Source organism: Anguilla anguilla, chromosome 5 (assembly GCF_013347855.1).
Source record: "Anguilla anguilla isolate fAngAng1 chromosome 5, fAngAng1.pri, whole genome shotgun sequence".
Classification (NCBI taxonomy): Eukaryota; Metazoa; Chordata; class Actinopteri; order Anguilliformes; family Anguillidae; genus Anguilla; species Anguilla anguilla.
This window is the reverse complement of record NC_049205.1, coordinates 32558718-32581914: the sequence shown is the minus strand read 5'-3', so window position 1 is coordinate 32581914 and position 23197 is coordinate 32558718. Positions and strand designations below refer to the sequence as shown.

Genomic DNA, 23197 nt, shown 5'->3' with positions numbered 1-23197 from the left:
GACAAATCGCCGAATCAATCGAACGGCAGTTAGCGATAGCAAATGCAGCCTGCCGTCTCAATCTGCCTGGTTTGGTTCAGACAACAGAAACGTTGAGAATCATCTCGTTTAAGAAAGGGATACTATATATAAGAGTGGGTTTAAACTACAAAAAATAAAATAAAATAATAATAATGATAATAATAATAATGATAATAATAATAATAATAATAATAATAATAATAATAATAAATAAATAAATAAATAAATAAATAAATAAAAAAACAAAGCCTCCCATATCTTTATTGGAATGAACGTTTGTTTAAATGGAGAATGATTTCATGTCTGTAGACATGTAGGAGTGTAGTTGCATACCTTGCCCTTCATATTAACAGTGGGGCTACTGTGGCAGTGGCTTTGTGCTCTGTGTCCTGCCACGCCCCCAGATGTCTCTCTGGAACCCCGCCCAGCCACCTGCTTCGCAGTCTTGCAGGGGGTCCCATCAGAGTCCTGCGGAGAACCAATCAGGAAAGCACATACATCAGTGGTCCAATGAGGGAACCAATGAAACACACTGAATTCATTATCATACAGCAGCAGCTCACCACGGTTAAAGGATAACTTAGTTTTTTTGGACTTGGATCTATTTTTCCATTTCCACCATGCTGATGGGTAATGATAATCATTTTTGTCTTTTTTTGTCAAGTTTTGGCCATCCCAAGAACAGCTCCACTCTGCTTTGCAATGCATTCTAATGGGGCGACGCAAAAAAGACATGTCTTCTAAACGTGGTTTTCCACGAAATAAAAGCTTAAATAGCATATACAAACATATTTAATAAATAATTGTGAGCATTTATTGCTCCACACTTAATTCACTATGTTCATTTTCAATACTTTTTTCTAGTATCAGCACAGACGGGTGAGCTGGAGTTATTAACTACAGTAACCTCTTGGCTGCAGGCTGCACGCCTCTCGGCTTGCTGTAGTTCTCACTGAGAACAATGTATGCTTCCACTAAAAAAAGTAGTCTGTCAACTGCAACACCAAATGCAGGGCAATGGACTGATGGAAAATTGTATATTGAATGTCCCTTTCAGGCCATATTATTATGTTAGTGCCATTTCAAGGCTCGTTTGTCTGGCCCCTGCATTGTAAAGCAGAATGAAGCGGCTCTCAGGGCGACCAAAGCCGTGAGAAATATGTGAAAACATAACCATTACAAATTTGCATGGTGGTTGAGTATTTTGGAAAAATAGGTTAAAAATTTTTTATTTTAATGTGTGTGCAGGGAAAGTCTGATGTGTGAGAGTGAATATGTAGGTGGAGGGAAAGTGTGATGTGTGGGTGGAGGATGCAGGTAAGTGAGAGTGAATGTGTGAGTGGAGGATACAGGTAAGAGAGAGTGAATGTGTGGGTGGAGGATGCAGATAAGAAAGTGAATGTGTGGTTGGAGGATGCAGGTAAGTGAGAGTGAATGTGAGAGGGGATGAATGTCTGATGTGTGGGTGGAGGATGCAGGTAAGTGAAAGTGAATATGTGGGTGGAGGATGCAGACAGGTGAGAGTGAATGTGTGGGTGGAGGATGCAGAGAGGTGAGATCGAATGTGTGGGTGGAGGATGCAGACAGGTGAGAGTGAATATGTGGGTGGAGGATGCAGACAGGTGAGAGTGAATGTGTGGGTGGAGGATGCAGAGAGGTGACAGGGAATGTGTGGGTGGAGGATGCAGACAGGCGAGAGGGAATGTGTGGGTGGAGGATGCAGACAGGTGAGAGGGAATGTGTGGGTGGAGGATGCAGAGAGGTGAGAGGTAATGTGTGGGTGGAGGATGCAGACAGGTGAGAGAGAATGTGTGGGTGGAGGATGCAGAGAGGTGAGAGGTAATGTGTGGGTGGAGGATGCAGACAGGTGAGAGTGAATGTGTGGGTGGAGGATGCAGAGAGGTGAGATCGAATGTGTGGGTGGAGGATGCAGACAGGTGAGAGTGAATATGTGGGTGGAGGATGCAGACAGGTGAGAGGGAATGTGTGGGTGGAGGATATAATGCGTGAGTAAATGCGCGAGTGGAGAAGGCTAGTAAATTAAATAAGTTGCGTGTACCTAACAAGTTTTTATGTATGCAGACAGACTTAAGTACTCACAGCATCACTAGAGCTGGAGGCCGAAGGGGACGGTGAGGAAGCTGAGAAGGACAAAGAGGAGGGGGAGGAAAGGGGTGGAGAGGAGGAGCCGGAGGAGTAGTTTCCACGGGAAACCGGCGGCAACACCACCACTTCCTTAGAGAGGTTGTTATTGCACTTATCCGACTGCTCTGGTTCCACGAGCAACGTCACCTCATTCTCTGCGGGGTGGGGGGGGGGGGGGGGGGATGAGAACAAGAAACAACCTTCAGAAAAACGATCGGCAGCAAGACACAAACACGTTTTCATTCTCCCGAACCGTCCGAACGTGTATTGTGTACCATTAAAGGAAAGGCCGTTCTGAGACCGGGGCCCCCAGTGTTTGGTAATCCAGTCTCTGTACTCCGCCACTTCCTCCGTCACTCGGACAATTCGGCCCAGCAAGCTACCGGAAAAGAAGAAAAGTTGCATGGGAGAACAGGCAGGGACGTCGCAACATTTCCGACCACGGTTCGCAGCCGACGTGCCGCGGTGCCTTACCCCTCGCTCTCGTTGTTAGGGTAGTATTTGGCGATGGGGGAGACGGCGTGGCTGAGCACCACGTAGGCGTAATCGAAGGCCTGCTTCACCTGCATGGCACCGTATGAGCTGCGACCAACATCGTTGTCTGCGCATGCGAGTCAAAAGAAAAAGATTTATTAAAAAATCTATTTCTGAATCCCATATGATCATTCTCAAATCATCAATTTTTCTCAGAATCATTTGTGCTTCACTGCCCTGGCATAATCTGCAAACCCATCAATTACCTTTAATCTTTACTTACTTCATTAGCATTCAGCAGTTGCTCTTATCCAAACCGACTTGCAAAGCAAAGTTCTACAAAAACTATACTCTTTGTAGTTATCTTTCGAAATATGAAAATATTTTATATTTAAAGTAGAGGTTTGAAATATGTTAATGTACCAACAAAGGGACAAAAAAAACTGGACAATTTTTACTAGGGATGGGGATTTTCAATTATTTCAACATTGACCGATCGCATAATGCACTCGATTCCAAATCGATTTCTTGCATGGGAAAAATTCTATTTTTAGAACACATCTTCCAGGCAGCACCACTGGTGGTACAGAAAATGCATGCACACATAACAAAGAATCAATACCCAAGTTTTTCCATCATAATAAAATCTTAATGCTTAGACAACTGTGTCAAACACAAGCAGATTTTTTATACATCGGATATCAAACATTTTTATATTCTCAACATTTTTATTCTGGGCATGCTTAAACTGCATAATGCCCAGCACCTCGGTCATTATTCCACTTACTCAAGTTTCTTTTTGTTCCATACATTAAATTAATAAATAGAGCCATGTCCCAATACACAGTTGCACATGCATAGCCTTTGTGAGAAAAAAAGATTGAGTAGGCACATATCAAACGAGTAATTAATTCCTTCATCCCTAATTTTAACCATTTCTATGGTCTATGTAGCATTGTAGGGGGAACTTGCCTGGCTGAAGGGGGTCCTCGATGTACAACATAGAGGGACGGTAACCGTCCAGCATGTTTTTTTTCACCTCATCTTTGGCCACGTAGGAACCCCCGTCTTTTATCCGGATCCCCGTCTTCAGGTAGTTAAAGTGCCTTCCATAGAGCTCAAAGAACTCTATCAAGAGGACTCCGATGTTGGTGTTGGGGCTGCTGGCATCTTCCCTGTAATGCAGCTGAAGGGGGAAGGACAGACTCATTTAGATTTACAAACATGTTCCACCATGTCTCTATCTATATGCATCTATCTAAATACGAAACACTCACTGTAAACAGCTTGATTTATGAAATCCACTGAATTCTATTGCATTAGGAGTAAACAGATTGGATTTCTGATTAAGCCTGCCATCACTCTGATTAGCTTTAACTCAAAGGCTAGATCTTACATGTGTTGCATTGCCGTGAGTAGCAGTGCCGTGACAGGGACAATACTAACATTACATGCAGTCACACTGAGAACTGTGAGCTGTATGAAGGCTGGATGTATGTCATGTATAATCAGAATGAGAACTACCAAAGAGGTTTAGCAGACTGGTCAGGTGAAGAAGACTATATGTACATTATGTGCTGTCACAGTGAGAACTGTGAGCTGTATTAAGGCTGAATGTATGTCATGTATAATCAGAATGAGCACTACCAAAGAGGTTTAGCAGACTGGTGAGGCACTAGCATTAGCCGTAACGTATCTCTGGCGCCCTCTCTCACCTGGAGGAAGCTGACGGCCATGAGGAAGAGGCTGTAGGACCCAATCCCTCCAGTGAACACTTCATTCAGGTCCCTTTGTAGCAAGAACTGCTTCAGCACCAGCACCAAATAGGGAAGCACAGGGTACTTCTGAAGATGGAACAGAATAACAAGCTTTGATGACAGCGCCACCATGTGCATAGGGGGACACATTGGGTCCTTTTACAGTGCGAGGGTAATGGGTCTGGGTAGGTCATTAAAGTCTACATGGGTGGCACGGTAATACAGTTGTCACATTTTCCAAAAATTGAATTCGAACAAATCTCAAAAGAGAAATTGGTTCAAAAACTCTATGGATCATTAAATAAGGACTTATTTTCCAAGACACATTAACATGACATTTAATCAAATAGGGAATTCATGTGTCTATATTCAAATTACACATTCTCCATGAAAACGACATTAAAGCATGCACACGGGATAAGCGTCAACCTTTATGAACTCTTTAATGAGAAGAGCTGCTTTCACGCCATTCTGCACATTGAAGCTGATGTCCACCTTGATCTCAGTGTGCAAGTCTGTCAGTTTGATGATGGGCACCTAATAAAAATGAAATTGAAGTTGATAAAAATAAAAGATAGGGTTACAAACCACTCGATACAAACAAAGACATTTCTGAGATGGTCATTTCCGATTAAAAGCCCGGCCCAGCCCAGCACTGCCCAAACTGATCAGTGGGTGCGCTCAGAGGACGACACAAACGCACCGTGGCCTTGTCCAGCACCTTCACGGAGTTCTCGTCGGCCACGTTCCTTTTCCGCAGGGCCTCTTCCAAGGTCCACAGTGGGAGGTTGTCCCATTTCCCGAGCACCACCAGATCAATGTCGCTGATAGCAGAATGTAATGATCAGTCCAAAGCCCCCTCCAAATACCCACCCACCCAACATGCACGCACAGATTAATTACGCTGATGTACATATTCCTTACCTATCCGTAAAGACTAAAACTGAAGCTAGAGTTCAAGATAACAAATAGTTTTTGAGAAATAAATGATTAATGATCGTCCAAAATGGCAGTCTTTTACTGAGGCATAATTTTTGGATATCTGTATCTCTGGGAAAAATAGGGATAGGAATTTAATTCTTCTTGTTAGATTACAAGGGCAGCCAAAATAAGTTATAGCTAAAAAAAAACAAATAAATAAAAAAAACAAGCGAACTATGCAAAATTGTGGTTACATATCTATACTGCTGATATATCTTCCACAGAAGAAAATCACATTTGGGCACATTCTTCTCAGCAGCATTCTTTCATAACTTCATGGAGGTATGCACACGGCTAATTCGTGGAAATGGATATCATCATTAAAAAACCCCTTCACGTTAAAATGATAAATTAAGTTTTTTAAAATTAAGTTTACTGCTACGTCTGCTTGAATGTAGTATAAAATTTGGCCACCAGAGCTCGCTGTTCTGCTTCAGTGTCCCAACAGAAAAACCACACTGTTGCAAACTACAGCCCTGTTTAAAAAATAATTACATGTTGAATAATTCAATAAATAACTGTTTTGGGGATGTGCAACATTATATTTCCTATAGTTGTGAAATATTGTCCACCTTGCCTGTGTCCCAAGGTATGGTCCATAATCAGGATTAAGAATAAACTGATTTTAACCTAGAAGGAATTTCATAAGAATGATGACCTGGTGCACATATCAACATGTGTGTCATGAGTATATGGTTATGCCCACATATGACTTTTCATTCTTAAAAGATTTTTGTTGATCTAATTTTCATATGTACTATATGTACTGTAATATTTGGGGGGAAATTGTACTCATTTTGTGCCCTTTGTATAGTAAATATAAATAAACTTTTTATTCATTCATATACTTACATACTTTCAGATGTGTTAACCCCCCAAACTGGCAGCCATTTTTGAAAATCATTAGACCCCTGCATCTGTTAAACTATGCATGATACCATGTCTAAAATTCAGTTTTGTTCATTTTAACACACATAGGCAGCCTGAAGGGAGGAAAATAGGAAACATAAGCCCGTGAAATGCCCAAATCCTGGTTGATTTTTAATGTAGAGATCCTATCATGTGTCTATCATACAACAGTGGCATGAACCGTAGGGGAAAAGGGCTGAGGAAATGTACTGCTAAAATTACCCCAGCCTTAATCCGAGCACACGACGGCCAGCAGAAATGATACGTTTATATAACCGCTAAATGTGTCCTTCGATGCTTAGCGTTCAAAAGGAACCTTTGTTGAGCCTAACAGAGTTTACACAAGCAGGTGTACAAGAAGCATGTTCAGATAAGATGCAGGCAGAACAATAACTTTCACCCTTTTGAACAAGCACACAAACCCAAGGAATCAAAAGGCTCACCTTGTTGGTAAATAGAGTCCCGTGCTAAAACTCCCAAAAACCTGGACCTTAAGAAAAAAAAAAGAACATTGAAATATGCACCAATGACACTCCTTTCTTTGAGAAAGGAAATAAATATCATAGCCATTAAAATTAATAATACGCATTCATCACGCCTTAAACATTTTCTTAACAATCTACCTATGATTAGGCACTGCTAGTGGATAAATACTTCCTTCTGAGGATACATTATTACAGCTTGAAAAATCTCAAACAATTCAACTACTAAAAATTGGTTAAATTTTCCAAATGCTTATTGAGTTGGTCTGAATGAACTTTAATCCAAGTTTCCATACCCCATTTCTTTGCTCTGAACATATCATTTGAAAACAAATCATACTTCATATAAAGTTGAAAAAATAATGAATACAGTTTAAGAGACGCTGCAATGAAATTCCAGTCTGGGTTTGCAGAAGAATAGCTGTCTTCCTGATTAGAATGAGCTCACAGGCTCAGACAAATGTGCACATGTAGTGAGTGCAGAGATACAGCTCCAAACTACTGCGCATGCTCCAGGTACCTGCTTTACAATGCACTACAACAAGGTGGATAATTACAGTATATGGGTGGGCATCAGACAATGGCAGTAACAGGTTTCCACTCCTTATGACATATACCTCTTCCCTTTTCGCTCCTGCCCCTACCGCTGTTTCTCTGCAGAGGTTGCTCTGGCCAGTCACTGAGAGAGACTTAATCAGTTATGCCTTGATCTGTTAAATGGGGTTAATGTTTTGCAGTGGAATTTCCCCTTAAGCAACACGAGCGGTGAAAGCTACATCCCACAGACTTAATCTCACACTTCATCTTGGCCCACAGCACCAACGTCACAGCATTAGCGGCTTTCAGCTGCAGCACGCTCAAAAATAGTTTTAGACCTTGCCTTTATTCCCGTAAATCATGGTTTACCGCATTATGGGAGGGTTAAACCATAAATCCGCCTAAGCAACCTGTGATTTGGATGTAAATTAAAAGAATAAGGACATTTTCAATAGCTATTGGTCTTCTGGCTTTGAATGGGACAGAGCTGCGGGTCCTAAGATGAACCTGTAAGTTGCCTTGCTTTGCTGTAGTTATCAGATTTAGGGCAGTTTTAAGGGACCTAAATGGACAGCACAGGGTCAGTGGGACTCTATAAGGTTGTCAAGCCTTGCAGTGAAGCAAACGAGAGAGTGTTTTGTGGGTGTGGCCTCAGCAAGCACCCAATGAGAAGACAAGAGGCAGAGCCACAGCATCTGTGAGGGTATGCTTCATTGGTGCAGGAGACAAAGGAGAGCCCTTACATCAGCGCTCGGCCACAGGTCCTTGATGACGCGCTCGATTCTGTCCACTACTTCCATTCGCATCCTCTCCTCCTCCGGTCGAGGGGATAAGTACTCATAGAAATCTTTGATCTCCTCGTGCAGCCTGTGGAATGAGCAGAAAGAGAGAGAGAGATATGTCAGATGTAAAACAAACACAGGCCCAGAGAAAAGTGAAGTGAGAGAGAAAGTATGGGCACTGAACAGCAGTTTGAATGCAAAAGTTGAAGAGGGCCATTTATGCTGAAAATCTAAGACTAAGGATGGGTTTATTTAATGACTACAAGTTTGTGATTGGTCAGAAGCGAAATACCAATAAGTATCTAAAAGATTTGCTGGTAGCCCATGATACGTTTCTAGCTGACCCTAAATACAACGTTCTAATATGCGGCTACATTCATTGTCTGTTTATGTCCTGTGCACTCTAGTCATAGTGGACAGGTTAAAATGCACAAAAGTTTTCGGTGGTAATAACAGAAATCTAAGGAAACACAAACACAACACGCCATAAGCATGAAGCAGTGCAGTGTTTTGACTACTTGAGCAAAACAGCTGCTGCAATAAAATCCACAGAGCAGCACCACGGTTCCTTTCCCTGAAATAACATGACTGTCTTAACCTCAGCAAGTCAAGGTAACGCCCGTTATCAGATAAGTCCATAGTTCATTAACTTAAGAAAAGAACACCATCGGTCAGAAATAGTTTTAAACGCTTTTGATTAAGTTCCTAATCCTACAGATAATATCAGCCAAGAAGCATCCACCACTTCTTCAGGGTCTGGCAGTACAAGTCGAACACCCAAGCCCAACCCATTTCACCATTGCTACACGAGGAATGACACAGGAGAGAATCGCAGAATGTCACAGACCTGTCACCAAGTTTTTAGTGACAGACCTGCAGGCCTTGAGTACAGTACAATGCAATACTTACAGCTCACAAACCAGACCTGTACAAATCATTCGAAAACCGGACATTCCAGTCAAAAACCGGGCATCTAGCAACCCTACTGGTGTTGCAGGTTAACTGTATGCTGCATGTCCACAGGTCTGTCTGTACACAAAACTCCCAAAAAACGAATGATATCTTGTATCAGCAGAACGCATTGTTGTATAGCCTTGTGCAATTTCGATTGCACTCAATGAACAGTCACACAGCGAAAAAGTGAGTCGTTTGTGAGAAGACGACTTTAACAAACTCCAAAACTTGTGTACCAAAACTTTAATTTATTTATTTTTTGCTAGATTTACTTTTCATACATTTCTGCAGCAGAAGAGGAGGCCTAAGTTCTTTCCAGCCTCTCTCCACCCTCACAGTTTTCCATGACATTCTACTAGCATTTCTTTTACTTTTGTAAGACTTTTATCCTTGATGTAGGCTACTCATATAGGAAATAGACTTTTGCTATACTTTAAGCACTGTACACACTTTTTTCCCCATTTTGGGGGAATGAAAAGGGTATAAAAAGGGAGTTAATTGGAAAAATGTACTGAAAAAAAACATTCAAAACTTCCATAATATATGCTTTGGGTGCACATGGGGACTGGAACCTTGGTACTCCTGGGGGGTAACTTTGTGCCAGAGATGGGCTTTGCTTTGCGATTGGCCATTCTAATAGTGTGGAAGTAAAAATAATTAACAAAGGACGCTAATCTGTACAGTACAATTTACAGAGTAGACAACGTTCATGCACAGCAGGCCCAGCCATCCCCCCCATCCTCCAGGTGTGGCTTATGGTACATCATAACTTCCTCAAGCAGCTCTGGAGGCCCTAGAAAGCAATAAACAAGCTTGACACCGAGCAGACACCAAGCCCCCAGGCTGCAGAGAAAACTGCAGAGAGACTGCAGACTGCCTGTGTCTGAGGCTGCATAAAAGACAGGCCATGCATTTACACATAAGATTAAATGACAAAGCTGTCTTCCCATTCCCCCCCTGCATCGCCAGTAGCAGGTACGAATACCTCCAATTTCTATCCCGTTTCATAGATGGAGTCCACACTCAGTGCTCAATATTCCTGCAACAAACAAGGATGCCGCAATCTCTCATCTCAGCACAGAGTAGCCTCTGTGAAAAAACGGCTACTATATTATAGCTTTCCAAAAATGTAGCCTACTCATTATCATTACACTTTGCATTCGGTACCTGAAAGATAATGGCTTTAAAATCACACACCTTCTAGTAACCATCTGTTACTATTTCTTAACATACAAAACAAGGACAGGAATATGTCTAATGTTTAAAAGGCAACAATGAACATACACACATAAATTTTGCTTCAACGCAAACAAAAGAGGTCTATTTTGGTGGATTGTGCTGAGCCCTACAATCCATCAATTGACAAATATCGAAACAGGTCTTTCTGAACGCAGGTACTATTGAACTGGAGTCCGTAGAAAATTGTACTGAGAAGCCTTAGGAAATAAAATGAATACAGATAAAACTATATTACAGATTTAGAGGTATGCAGGGTGAGAAATGAGTGACTTTGCCTGGCTTTTCTTCCCCATCCACCTGTTCAACTGGGATGTACAATGCTGCTGCACAGCATAATTTATGGCCGGCAAAGACGCACCCCCCCCCCCCCCCTTCCCACCCACCCAGCAAAAGAGCTGGGAATAATGACGCATTTCCCTACGAGCCCTGTGGAGAGGAGCTTGACCGAGCTTGACCGAGCTCGGACCCAGTTTGCCAGGCCGTGAGCTTGGCCGACAGAACAGGGGGTTCCGCTGGCGTGTGCGTTCCGTGACCGACCGCCCTTCGATACACGGCAGGAGGCAAACGGCTTCTGGCCTCGTGCTGTCAACAGCACTTCTCAAACGGTGAGGGGAGGGGTCTTGACCCAGGTCACAAGATGTGGTAAAGAATACTGTACTTTAATTGTTCTACAGGCATTCAAAAATGAAATACAGCACCAATTAGTATGCAATTATCAACACATAAAAAAAATGTATATGACCCATCTCCAAATCTGACCACACTTATATTTTCACATACATATGTTACATATTGGCTAAGGTCACAAAAAATGCCTACCGACTAAGGAGGCCCTGAGCTCGGAAAGTTCTGGAGCCCCTGTGCTACAAAATCCCTCCGACATCCCACACACAAGCTAATAACTTCAGAGCAGTCATACATTAATACATTCTGAAAGCGGGCCTGCTGCAATGGCTCCTGAGGACAAGCTATAGAGAACTGGGTGAATCAAAATACGCTATTTAAAATAGTGCCACCAGTCTAACTACACTTCAGAATCAAAACATTATCCTACAGAGAACATATGTCACAGTTTGATTTCAGTGTCTAGACCTAGGCTCAAACAGAGAAATAGTGACCGAGTTTCATTTCACGGTTAATGAACTGCAAATAAATTTCTCTCAGTAACAATTTTAAGTTTCATTTCTGTGGAAAGGCAAAGTGCACACTGCCTGGGAGCCAGAAGTATAGCTCCAGTAAGTACTCGCTCAGTACTGCTCTTTATTTCCTGCAGTTGCTACATTGTAAAGACAAATATTTGCCAAAAATAATTAGTTGAGTTGGTTAATTTAGCATGCGGTGCTAGACTCTTAAAGACAAACCTCTTCATTACTGATGTAACAAGCCGATGAGTTAAAGGGACCATTGTCCTCCCTGGCTTAGTAAGCAGTATGGCCAAGGGACTAGCCACCACGCTAAAGTGCACCTTCAGCTTCTGATTAAATACCGAGGCATTAAGGGTTCTGGCTTCTGGGATAGCTGTAACAGAAGTGTGGACAAACCCTGACTGTGTCTACAAACATAAACTACACACCGTAATTGGGATGCACCGATATGAAAACATCTGGCCGATAGGCTACCATTTTCCGATTATTTAGGGGAAACATGAGCCGATACCTATAGTTTGGTGGTTCAGCTTCCATAAGCTTAAAATCTTGCCATTCTAAAAAAAATTAGCCTAATTAAACAACTCTAAAGTAATGCAAAAAAGTTAAACATTTCTGAAGACATCCAACAGAAAATACATTCCTCCAACTTAATTGCATCTCTGAAATATGTGAAATAAAGTGCATTCCTGAAATGTCAAATGAACTGCATTCCCTGAAATATCAGTTTCTCCCCTAGATTTTTTCATGCCTGGTGTTACGCACTGGAAAACTCCTAAACTGACGTGGCGAACCAAGATGGAATACTGGTGTGGTCGCATGGTGTAGCAGGGGGTCTGCAATTAATATTAGCGTTCAAATGATTGTTTGGTCTGTATATTCAAGACTTAAAACAAAATGCTCACAAGGAGAGAATAACTCTGCATATTCTGCATTTATTTCCTAAAATATGCTGTGTAACCCATGCCAGATTATAGCCTAATTAAGACTCCACAATTGTATACAGAGCATCTTTAACAAAGTTACAAACTTCAGTGACAAAGATGATTTTTTTAGAACATTCAATAAATATAGGCTATTAGATCAAATTAATTTACATTAGATTAAAGTGCCATGGACCTGTTAGGGCCATAGGTTTATGAAGCAGGATTCATAGGCTCAAACTCTACCAAGGAGTTGGTGTGTGTGGCACGTCTGAATCTTTTTCATGTCAACAAACAACAAAAACAATTGCAGAGTAAGCAGGTTGAACTTTCTGCTTTCACAGAAGCAGTGTTACGTGCTTGAGATATCCAAGAAGTACAAAGGTAAATGTCTGCATAAGGTCATTTAAGCCCTGTGTTGGCAGTGAACATGTAACAAAGGAATAGAGTGCTGATTAGTGTGTTCGCTGTGAGCATGTGACACACCCCCAAAATAATTAAACATAGAAGGACAGCCAAGTCAGATTTGCTTTAACCTCCCTGTTTGGTACGGTCTGTTGATGTTTCTGTATGGTAATGTGCCTACTTTGCACTTGTTGTATTTCCCCAGGTATATTTTAGATCACAAAGAGTAAAGAGTCTGTGTTTGTGAGAAATGCCATATAAATAAGTGTTATTATTGCTGCCGCTGCTGCTACCACTACCGCTACTACTACTACAACAACAATATAGGACACAGCCCAAAACAGCACCACCATATCACACTAGAAATCTGAAACTGAAAGCATGGTATTTTCCTGTAGGCAACCTCCAATTACCCACCCAGTCATTAGCCTTTCACCTCCATGACAAGCTTGTGCATCTTCAACCACAGGCATTCTTACTTATCCCCAAACATCCATGTCCTCACACACAATGGATCTTGCATCGGTGAGGTGGAGTTACATGTGCAAATAGGACATGTATGTTTCTTACTGATCATGCTACAAATTAATTCAGCTTCCTTAACTTTCCAGGCTCTGGATGAAGTTACCATGGAGATATTTAACATTTATGTAGACACGTATTATTTAGCTTCTAATGCATAAGTGAAATCTACACCAGATTGTGAGCTGGACACATTTGAAGCAAAAAGCAAAAGAATTCACCGGAAACTTTTTTTTGGCTGATTGGAACCACTCTGTCCGTTACAGTGGAATGAGTGAGCGACAGGGTGTGTACAGAAGTGGTGAAGAACATGTGTTCAGAAGACAGTGTACAGGACCACAGAGCAGATATTACTGCATGGGAGCATCTTTACCCAATGTTCTCCTCCCTGCTGCAGCAAAAACTTAACGAAAGAACCAAGATCAACTGCTCTCATAATTCTTAATTACACTGCTTACTCAGACAAGTAGACAGCAGACACTGCAACCACAGACAGAACAAATCAAATTGCTCATGTGCTTTGGGGACACAAATCTGACACGAAAAGAGGAATCTGATCAACAACCAGGGCTAAAATGCAGCAGCTTGCACCTGGTTCCAGTTAGATTTTTTTTCTGAGATATCTACCCCTCCAATTTGAAATCATCAACTGCACAGCATCAGTCATAGCAATGTCCACTGTACCCAAGCAATGAGCAGAGCAAATTAGGTACTAACCACAAACTAGTGACACAGCCCTAAACTAAAAGTGATTTCCCTCCATTACTATCTTTGCAACACCGTAATCACACCCCAGGGTGCTTTTTTTGCTAGGAATAGGCTACAAGTAGCCTAGTTGTTTTTAAAGTGAATATTAACAACAGAAATATGAATGTTATTTTTGCTATGCAGTATCATTAAAGTGCAAGACATCATATCATGTTATTTGATGGCAATACTTTCTGTACTTTTGATGAAAAACTTTACAGGGTGCCCCATACAATACATTCATTTGGGCCGCCTGCACAAATAGATTACGACCCACCCAAAAAGATTTTGCGGTATTTAGTTGCTTATTTCTATAAGTAACATACTTCTGTATTTGTTATGTTTTGCCGCATGAGCTGGAAACTCCCCATTCCCCATCCCCCCACCCCCAGTGCCTGAATGCAAACTTAACTAGAAGGAAAGTCATGTGACCGTATCTGCCAGCTTTAAGTTTTTCTAAATCGGTCAAATTTAGCCATTGTTATGCAATGTTTCTTCAAAAGAACATGTGCCCTAACCAAGACTGCAAAGTAATCAACATTATTTGGATTAATGTTAACTGGCATTCAGCAAGCATCAGCATTCACCCAGCTAACGTCAGCTTATATAGCTAATGAAAACCTTAACTTTTCACTTTTGACAGAGATGAGTATAGAAAAATTATTCTTTAAAAAAAAAGGCTAAAGGAGGGAGAAACTGCACCACAGATAGGTTGCCATAACATTACTGTTATAGTAACAGTTACTATATAAATAACTAAATGAAGTGCCCAAACACAAAATGTGGGCAGAAAAATTCAATAACCTCTTAATAGTTACCATACAATTTAATAAACAGTACAAACAACTTATCTTGTGATGTCAAGCTCTTGGGCCAGGGTATGCTCATGGCAAGAGGTCTAGCCAGAAAGCATGTTTTAACGACATACTGTGAAAATTTTAAAAAGATATGAAAATATCTGAGTCATAACAATTTGTCAAAATGTAATTAAAATATTAAACCGAGTAACAACCTAACCTTAAAAAATGTTGATGGCATGTTTAAAAAACACATTCAATAAGACAATAAAAAGTGAATACTCAACAGTACCAATACTAGAAATCAGCAAATAGTTTTAGCTTTAATTAAAATAAAAGAGCAGATGCCATAAAGCCAAAGCTAACTGTCATTCCCAGCGATTTCTTGGGAACTGCTGACACACGCCGTGTTTCGAGAACAATCCCAATTCAACATTGACAGACAGCAATAAAGGTCTACCATAGCAGCAATACTCAAGGGGTTTACGATGACAGTGATTGAGAATGATTCCACGTACATTGATCTCTCAGAATAAATGAAATGGTGCCAAACTACAGGGAGAATTAATTTGACTTATGTGCTCTCTTGCCTCACAGCAGAGGCAGGGAATGCCATTCTCCTGCCTCGCTAGCTCTCCGATTTTAATACAGGCACATATTTAGTCCGCTCCTTATGGGTCTTCTTGGGGTTTGACCGGGTTTGTTAATGTGAGTCATGCTGTTTCTGAACGAACTTCGCTTTTAATTTCAGCTACTGTATGCTTTGTGGTGAACGTGCTTCGCCCTTATTTTTTAATGGTACGCAATGGCTGACAGAGCCAGAGAACGTGTCCAAACACTTTTAGACAGTGACACATTTATTGAAACACTTGCAAACGCATGTGGTAGACCTGACACTACAAATGCTCCACCACGAGACAGCAATGGCCAAACACGCCACCAAACCACTGAGGATGAACGACGCTGAAGTTGGCTCCCGATTCGAAATTTCCGGTCCACCTTAAATCGGTTGTGTTATATGATTGGACGGTTTCGCGGTATTCCTTACGTATTTGCAAAGGTTATAATTTGCTTCTAAAAGAGAGATACGGATCAAGAGAGAAATTGAACAAAGGTGGTAATGAGAATTTAAAAAAATGTTTTATTAAAAAATGGTACAGTAAAATTTCACAGAAATGGGGTAGTATGTAGGCCAGGAACCCATCTGCCAGGAACAAATGTCAGAATCTTCTGAACTTTGACATTTGGGGAGAAATTCTTATCCAAACTTCAATATTTTTCAGTTGCTGTCTATTGGATTACATGGAAAATTTGAAGTGGGATTATTAAAAAATGCTACAGTAAAATTACACAAAAATGGGGTAGGATGTAGACCAGGACCCCTTCAGCGAGGAACAAGTGTGTGAATTTTCTGAACTTTTCATTTTGGTGAGATATTTCAAGTATGTATATATATCAGAAATTATGTATATATATCGGTTTTGATGTATATATATCAAGAAATGATGTATATATATATCACAGTTCAATGTATAGCCTATATATATCAAGAAAGCTGTATATATATCAGTTTCAATGTATATAGGCCTATATCAAAATGATGTATATATATATATATCAGACTTCATTAAATATTTCCTGTTTGGCCCCTCATTATATATATATATATATATTTACACACACACACACACACACACACACACACATAATACTGATAGCAGTGTAGTATCATAGTTAGGGAACTGGGCTTGTAACTGAAAGGGTACAGGTGTGCTTCCCAGCTGATGAGCTGCCATTGTAACTTTGAGCAAGGTACTTAATTTAAATTACTTCTGTAGAAATATCCAACTGTATAAATTGACAGTATGAATGCATCATCTACTGAACCTGGTGCAGCTTAACGAATCATACAGCATAATGCAATAAATGTAAACAAGTCCACACCAGTGCACACTTCCACATCTAGTGCAAAAACTGAATAATAAAGCTGATGGGGCAAGATGGCTAAGGAGGGGGGTATCACATTAACACTAAAACACAAACACTTCCTGTTTGCGCTGCTTTGGCTTTGACTTTTTCCAGACATTTCTGAATTAAAATTTTTAAAACGGGGGGGGGGGGGGGGGGACATTCCATTTTGTGGGGTAGAGTTAGTGGAGCCAAACAGCTGGTGAACAGAGGATGTATGGTAATTATCACTTGCTAACCCCTCATCCTTGCTACCCAGGGAGTTAGCACTCGGTACCAATTGCCATAGCTAGCCCAGAACTTAGCCCTCCCTATGTCTCATCCTCATTTGCCCAGGACAAAGCGCTCACCACTCCTCATTCTCACCAGCTCAGGACTCCACTAGTTCACCACACATTCGGCCATGCTAGCCTCTGTTGAACCTTAAAAGCAGACAGGCCTGAAATGGATTCCTTTAAAATTCATTGTGAATGGGCCACTCCGAGGGGATTACAGCAAATGCCATTGCGAAAGTGCACTGAAAGACTAAATTCTTTTTTTTATATCTGTGTAGAAGCACATGGCAGGGATTCGCAGAAAATGCCAAATGAGGGCCGGTGCTTCTTTTGCTCATGTTGCAGCTATTTCCAATCTTACAGTCATCCAAACCTATTTGCAGCTTACGGAAGGTCTGTTGTTTGTCAGTGCAGGAGAGAAGGAATGTGTTGTAGGCTGTAGCATAGCATGCTACTTATAACTGTATAAGGAATGGTATCACCAAGAAAGGATTACGTCACATTTTACACATCATTCAGAACCTCACAAGAGACCTTTAAAATGGTTTAAATGCCAGCACACAGTACAGGGAAACATGCCTTAGGATACTGCATTGATACACAATCAGAAGGACCTGCAACGCAAAGAGTAGCTAAGCCACTAAATGCATGGTTAGAGAAAGAAAGCAAACTAGACAATATGATGCCATTTTCTTTCCAAAAAAACGACAGCGTGAAAGTAATTAAAGAATCAGCTCAAATTATTACATCAAATTATTCTTACAAAAAGTCATGTCCATGATGAAATTAGTTTATTTCACATAGATAAAAATATCATTTGTATCATTGTAATTAACACAATGCCAAATTTATAGTTCAATTTTTTAAAATGTTTTATGCAATTCAGATTTTCATCTCATTATCCTAATTCGTCCACTGTTTAACTTTAATGTAAACAATTTGGTTTACTCACAATAGGAATATCTCGATCAGTGCTGCTGGGTTGGTGGTTCATTTGGTTAAAACACCAACTGTGCCACATCAGATCGAATTGTTGATTGTGTCACCCAGAGTACGGAGGGTTCAGTTGGTCTAGCAACCCTGTAGAATCATACAGATGTAAATATCCTCAAATTAAAGCTGCCAGTCTGCACTCTAACCTCATATTCTTTGTTTAATTCCAATGTGCTGGAGTACAGAGCCATAACTAAAACTGTGTCGCTGTCCAAATACCTACAGACTGCAGTGTATGATAGGCCTAATGGTGTTCGTGTTCCCCAGTGAGGCTGAAATCCAGGATTTTGGACCGGTTCTAGCCTTTAAACTCCCTGTAGAGCGAATGAAGCAAAAAATTTAATTTTGCCTACTTAAAATATAGGCCTAATACCCATAATTACTTAATACAAGGAATAAAACAGACAGCCACATACATTTGACAAGACTTCATCCATAGAAATCTGACTATGAACTTAGCTATGTGGTAAAGGTTGGGATATTAAAGTAGGACAATCACAAAAAATGTACTAAAGTTATATTGAAGTACAATGACAAAAAGTGTCCTTCAATATAACTAAAAATGAGAATCAGCCCTGATCTCAGAATTAGCCGCCCAAGGCTCTGCAAGCTACAAAGCACAGCTAAATGAGACCTTCCTAACAGTAATGCTCTAGCACCACCCCAGGATGGGAGGGTTTCAGTTGGCTGGGATTCCAGCTTCTCACTGCACACATGCACCACCCACACCCTGAAGTCCACATATTGACGTACAGTTCAATATGTGGACTTTAGGGTGTGGGAGGTGCTGCACATGGCTTCCTCTGACTTTTGTCTGTGCTAGCCCGATTCACAACCTGCAATATGACAGGAAATGGCACCTGATATCACATGCTTTAGAGGAGAGCACAAGTTTGTCTGCACCCTCTTGGATATACAAAAAAAAATGTTGCAATCTGTGGTTGCAATGAGCATTGCAATGCAAGCATGATCAGCAGTTCCAAACTGGGGGAAAAGGGAAACAAAGAAAAAAAAAAAAAAAAAAACAGGCAGTAACACAAAACTGCTTTGGCTCATTGCCATTTGCTCATCTCTTTAAAATGTAATAATTTTCTGTAATGTGTTGTAGCAAATTAAGTCATTAGTTTACTAATAATGAATCTGACTCAACTGATCCAATTTAAAGACTTAAATGTAATGTAAAATGTTCATTATTTATAAAATGATTATCTGTTTTTAACATTAAGAAGGTAAATCATTCTCATTAGGCATTAGAAGTGTTCATGAGGAATGATTAATTCTTAATCAATTGTAAATTGCAAACAATCAACAGCGCTTACTTCAGGAATTACCATTCATTATGAACAAAAACCAGCATACAAGGGACACTCAAGAACCAGGGTTGAGTACTGCTGCTTCAGTAGATTAAAAACACAACATAAGAATTATGGAAATGCCAAGATTTTGTCTGTGTAATTTACATCTTAATTATTACAGGGCCTCAAATGAAATACCTATGGACACAAAAATATCCTAAAATGGGGTTTTAATTAAAATAGACATTTTTTAAATCTTTTGTGAGCCTAATCTCAAATGTGATATCATTCCAAAATAATTTTGTGTAAAATTTCAGGAAAATGCAAAATGTCAAAGGAATTTTTTTTCCAAATTTAGATTTGAAAAGACAACTAGAGGTAGGCTAGAAGATAGGGGTGGGGCTGTTTACTAAAAACCAAACCGCTAGCGTCCCATTTCTGTGTCTGTGTGCTTGTGTGGCTCATGGATACTGGTACAGGTTTTTATGCATATTTGCCCACTCCTATATGGGTATATTCACATTTAACCCTCCCCCAACCCCGCACCATCAAAACTTAAATTCTATTTATTATGTCACTCTGCCCTGTAATGAAGCAGTCACCATGAGTCAATTACTAAATGTAGAAGCAGATACTCTACATAAAGGGCACATGACAAGCCTTGGCTCTCCTAGATTAATAGTGTGATAGCCTGAAGTAATTGTTAAAATGTATTGATCAATGCACACTGGTGAAAGGACAGTTGTCATCATTATCAAGGGGAAAGGTAAAGGCAGATCTCTGGAAATTTTTCACTTAGCAGAATTCATTCAATTTGGCTTTTTAAAGGTTTTCTTGAACCTGAACATTAAAGCTCGACTGAACTGCCAAGGCATTGTGATACCAAACTTAAATAATTCGATTTTGTGTTCTCAAATGTATTTGGAAGCCTGTGTGCACTCATCATACTGGAATGGAAAAAAAACTTGAGATATCTGAGAAAATCAAGTTTTAGACGAAATGTTTAACTGTATACATTTTAATCCGCCTGTTTCATCAAATCGCACGAGGTCCCCAGACTTAGTTAGAGGACATACGATAAAACTAAAGTTAAACATATGCTTCCACATTTCAGAGGAGATTTATTATTATCATTACAGTCGGGTTGATTTCAACAACTTTCGTTCTGCAACAAGAGTTCCTTACAAGTGCAAAAAAGAAACATGAGGTTCCTGCAGCTGACACTGAAAGACAGCATTATCATCCAATCCTCCAGTTCCCGTGATTCAAGAAAAAAAGTTGTCTTGACCCGCCTCCGGGAAAATTAACGCACCACCCAGAACATTCTTTGAATTTTGATAATGGATACAAAACGAGCGACTAACAGAGTCAGTTTAGGATAATATTTTAAAGACATAACAGGAATTCTGGAGATCAATGAGTAACTGCGGGCCGTGGGTGTCCCAAATAAATAATTACGCATGGGACAATTTCGTCGATGTAAACTCTGAAAAAGGTTAGTTAACGTTCCCATATCCTAACTTTAAATTTACAAGCTTAGAAAGTAAGCTAAATGGTTAGCACAAGCTAAACAAAGATAAATACGATTAACTAACTTGCTATCTTTCACATATTTATAATAAATACTCAACAACTAGCATTCAATTAAAGTTAAATAACACTAAAGATTTATTTATTTGGTATCCAGCAGGTTAGCGACAGCACAGGAGAACATGAACTTAGCTACTGTCTTACAATTAGAATTCAGCAATTACAGTTAATGCTATAACTATACAACGGTTATTATATTAATGGCATTAGTTAGCTGTGATGAGCTGAATGGAAAAGTAATAGCTAAGTGTTATCGTTTGCTAAAATTAGAATTTGGCCAGTGTTCGTCAGCGTTACTACTGCAGGTAGCTAACAGTTTAATAAGTTTAACGTTACTTCGTGTGGGTTTCTAGCATTAATTTATCTTGTTAGAGCTAGTCTAAACTATGTACCCCACAACACACAGCTCCTTTTAGATAACTTCAACGTTCACTAGGAGGATAACGGTTTCCCCTCCAGCTGGCAAGCTAATGCAGGACTAAGTAGCTAGCTAGCTCGTCGTCGAGGTTATTATCAGCAAGTAGATATCAGATATGTCATTACATTAGACATTATCATCAGAATTTTGTGTCACATAAATCTTTAGCCAACATGACAAAACCCGTTCCAGAGCGACATTCTGAATGATTCGTTCTAACAGTAACACAGTCACCATGTGCATGTCGAACGGTGATGCTCTAGCAATCAAGCTAGCGTTTACTGAACAGCGCTAACTTGGCTGAGTTTATCATTACTAACTAACCTGTCGCTAATGTTTCTATTTGACAATGACAGCCAGCCACCCTAGTGCTAGACTAAAGTGCAAAGGCATGGTGGAACGTCACTTACCCCAAAATCCCCTCGGAGTAGTTCTTTGATTTCCAAGGCGTGCCAGTGTAACCTCCACCGCCTCCGACATCGTAAACTTTGGGGCTGCTAAGAAGGCGGCTACTATTGAAGCCAAAAGTGCTTGCCCTGTTATCTCTTTTCCTTTTGTTGCAATGTCCGGTGTCTGAGCCCCCTCTCCAGACACTAACGATACCACCGCCACCTACCACACCTCCTCCACCCCTACCCGCTGTTCGGTTGTTTCGATTATTTGTTTCCAGTGGTATAAAGTCTTGTTGCTCCGCTATTTCACTCAGGACCTTTGAGTTGGACATCACCAGGTTCGTAGACTCACCGGTCCCTGCACTAGCACCGCCGTTATCAATGGGGATGATCACGTTGACTGTTACCCCGTTGCTGTTCAATTTAGGACTTGAATTACTAGAGCCCGTGTTGTAGTTTTTATTGAAGTAAAGATTTCCCAGACCTTGTGTCGTTTCCCAAATCTGCATCCACAGGCTGTTTGCAGGTCCGAGCTGTTCTGGCTGATACCAGGAAATCCTCGGATCCATCAAACGGTACTGCACACTGCCTCAAGGCTCAGCCCGTGTGGCTAGTTAGCAAGCTATGAAGGATTGCTCTGCTGTGAAGCTAACAAAAAAACAACTAATAATCTGAATATTGTAACTTACTATTCAGTGAAAAATAACAAATAATGAAAAAATACGCAAACAGAACTAATGGTTAAAAAGACTCAAACTGTCAAAAGTTAAGAAAAATGATATCCAGGAGAAGAGGAAACGTGTGCCCGTGCCGTATCTCTGCGTATCTGACCCCCACTAGAAGTCGAGTCTTTCAATGGCGGATCATACATTGACTGCGCAGACTCAGAGCGAGAGGGGGACTAAACTGGGCGGAGACAACAGAGACTTGAAGCAACGAGGCAAAACATGTTTATTGTTACGTAAGAATGATAGCTGCATTTCTGTTGGATGAAAATGAATGCTATTTAAATTCGATTCCGAAAACTGAATCAGTGTTTTTTGTTTTACCACAGGTGTATCAGATCAGACTTTAATTAGAGGAAATGTTTTGTTTGTATACATATTGAACCAAAATGCTTTAGAAACGAAAGGACTTTAAGAAAAGTATTTTGTACAATTATTTAACCACTGCAGCTGATTTTCTGTCACCCCTGAATAGGATTTTCAGCACCATTCAACCCGTTTCCGTGTCTGCGCTCCAATCGCTCCAATCGTGAAAACCAAGGGAGTCCTTCTGTGGCCCTTGTTGAGGGCTTATTGGAGGCCTGCTAATCTTATCCTGCTAATGACGTCACCGTATTTTGGTTTACCACAAGAGATAAGACACTACAAATTATTCACAAATAAGATCACACCCTAGGGCAAAGGGCAAAGGGCAAAAGGCACTTGGCCTACGACTTTAAGA

At 40.5% G+C, this 23197-nt stretch overlaps 1 protein-coding gene across 1 annotated transcript in view; it reads right to left on the bottom strand.

Annotated features, from left to right (window-relative positions):
* The window catches only part of LOC118227994 (terminal nucleotidyltransferase 4B-like), a 28448-nt gene extending 5769 nt beyond the window's left edge, over positions 1-22679 (bottom strand). The window contains exons 1-11 of the mRNA XM_035419150.1: positions 21770-22679; positions 8050-8173; positions 6731-6777; positions 5101-5221; positions 4827-4934; positions 4356-4484; positions 3613-3826; positions 2641-2767; positions 2442-2545; positions 2122-2321; positions 355-489 (exon numbers count right to left, since the gene is read on the bottom strand). Of these exons, the coding sequence (XP_035275041.1) occupies positions 355-489; positions 2122-2321; positions 2442-2545; positions 2641-2767; positions 3613-3826; positions 4356-4484; positions 4827-4934; positions 5101-5221; positions 6731-6777; positions 8050-8173; positions 21770-22320 (1860 nt within the window). The 5' untranslated portion in view covers positions 22321-22679. The remainder of the gene's footprint in view (positions 1-354; positions 490-2121; positions 2322-2441; positions 2546-2640; positions 2768-3612; positions 3827-4355; positions 4485-4826; positions 4935-5100; positions 5222-6730; positions 6778-8049; positions 8174-21769) is intronic.
* Positions 22680-23197: the final 518 nt, after the last annotated feature.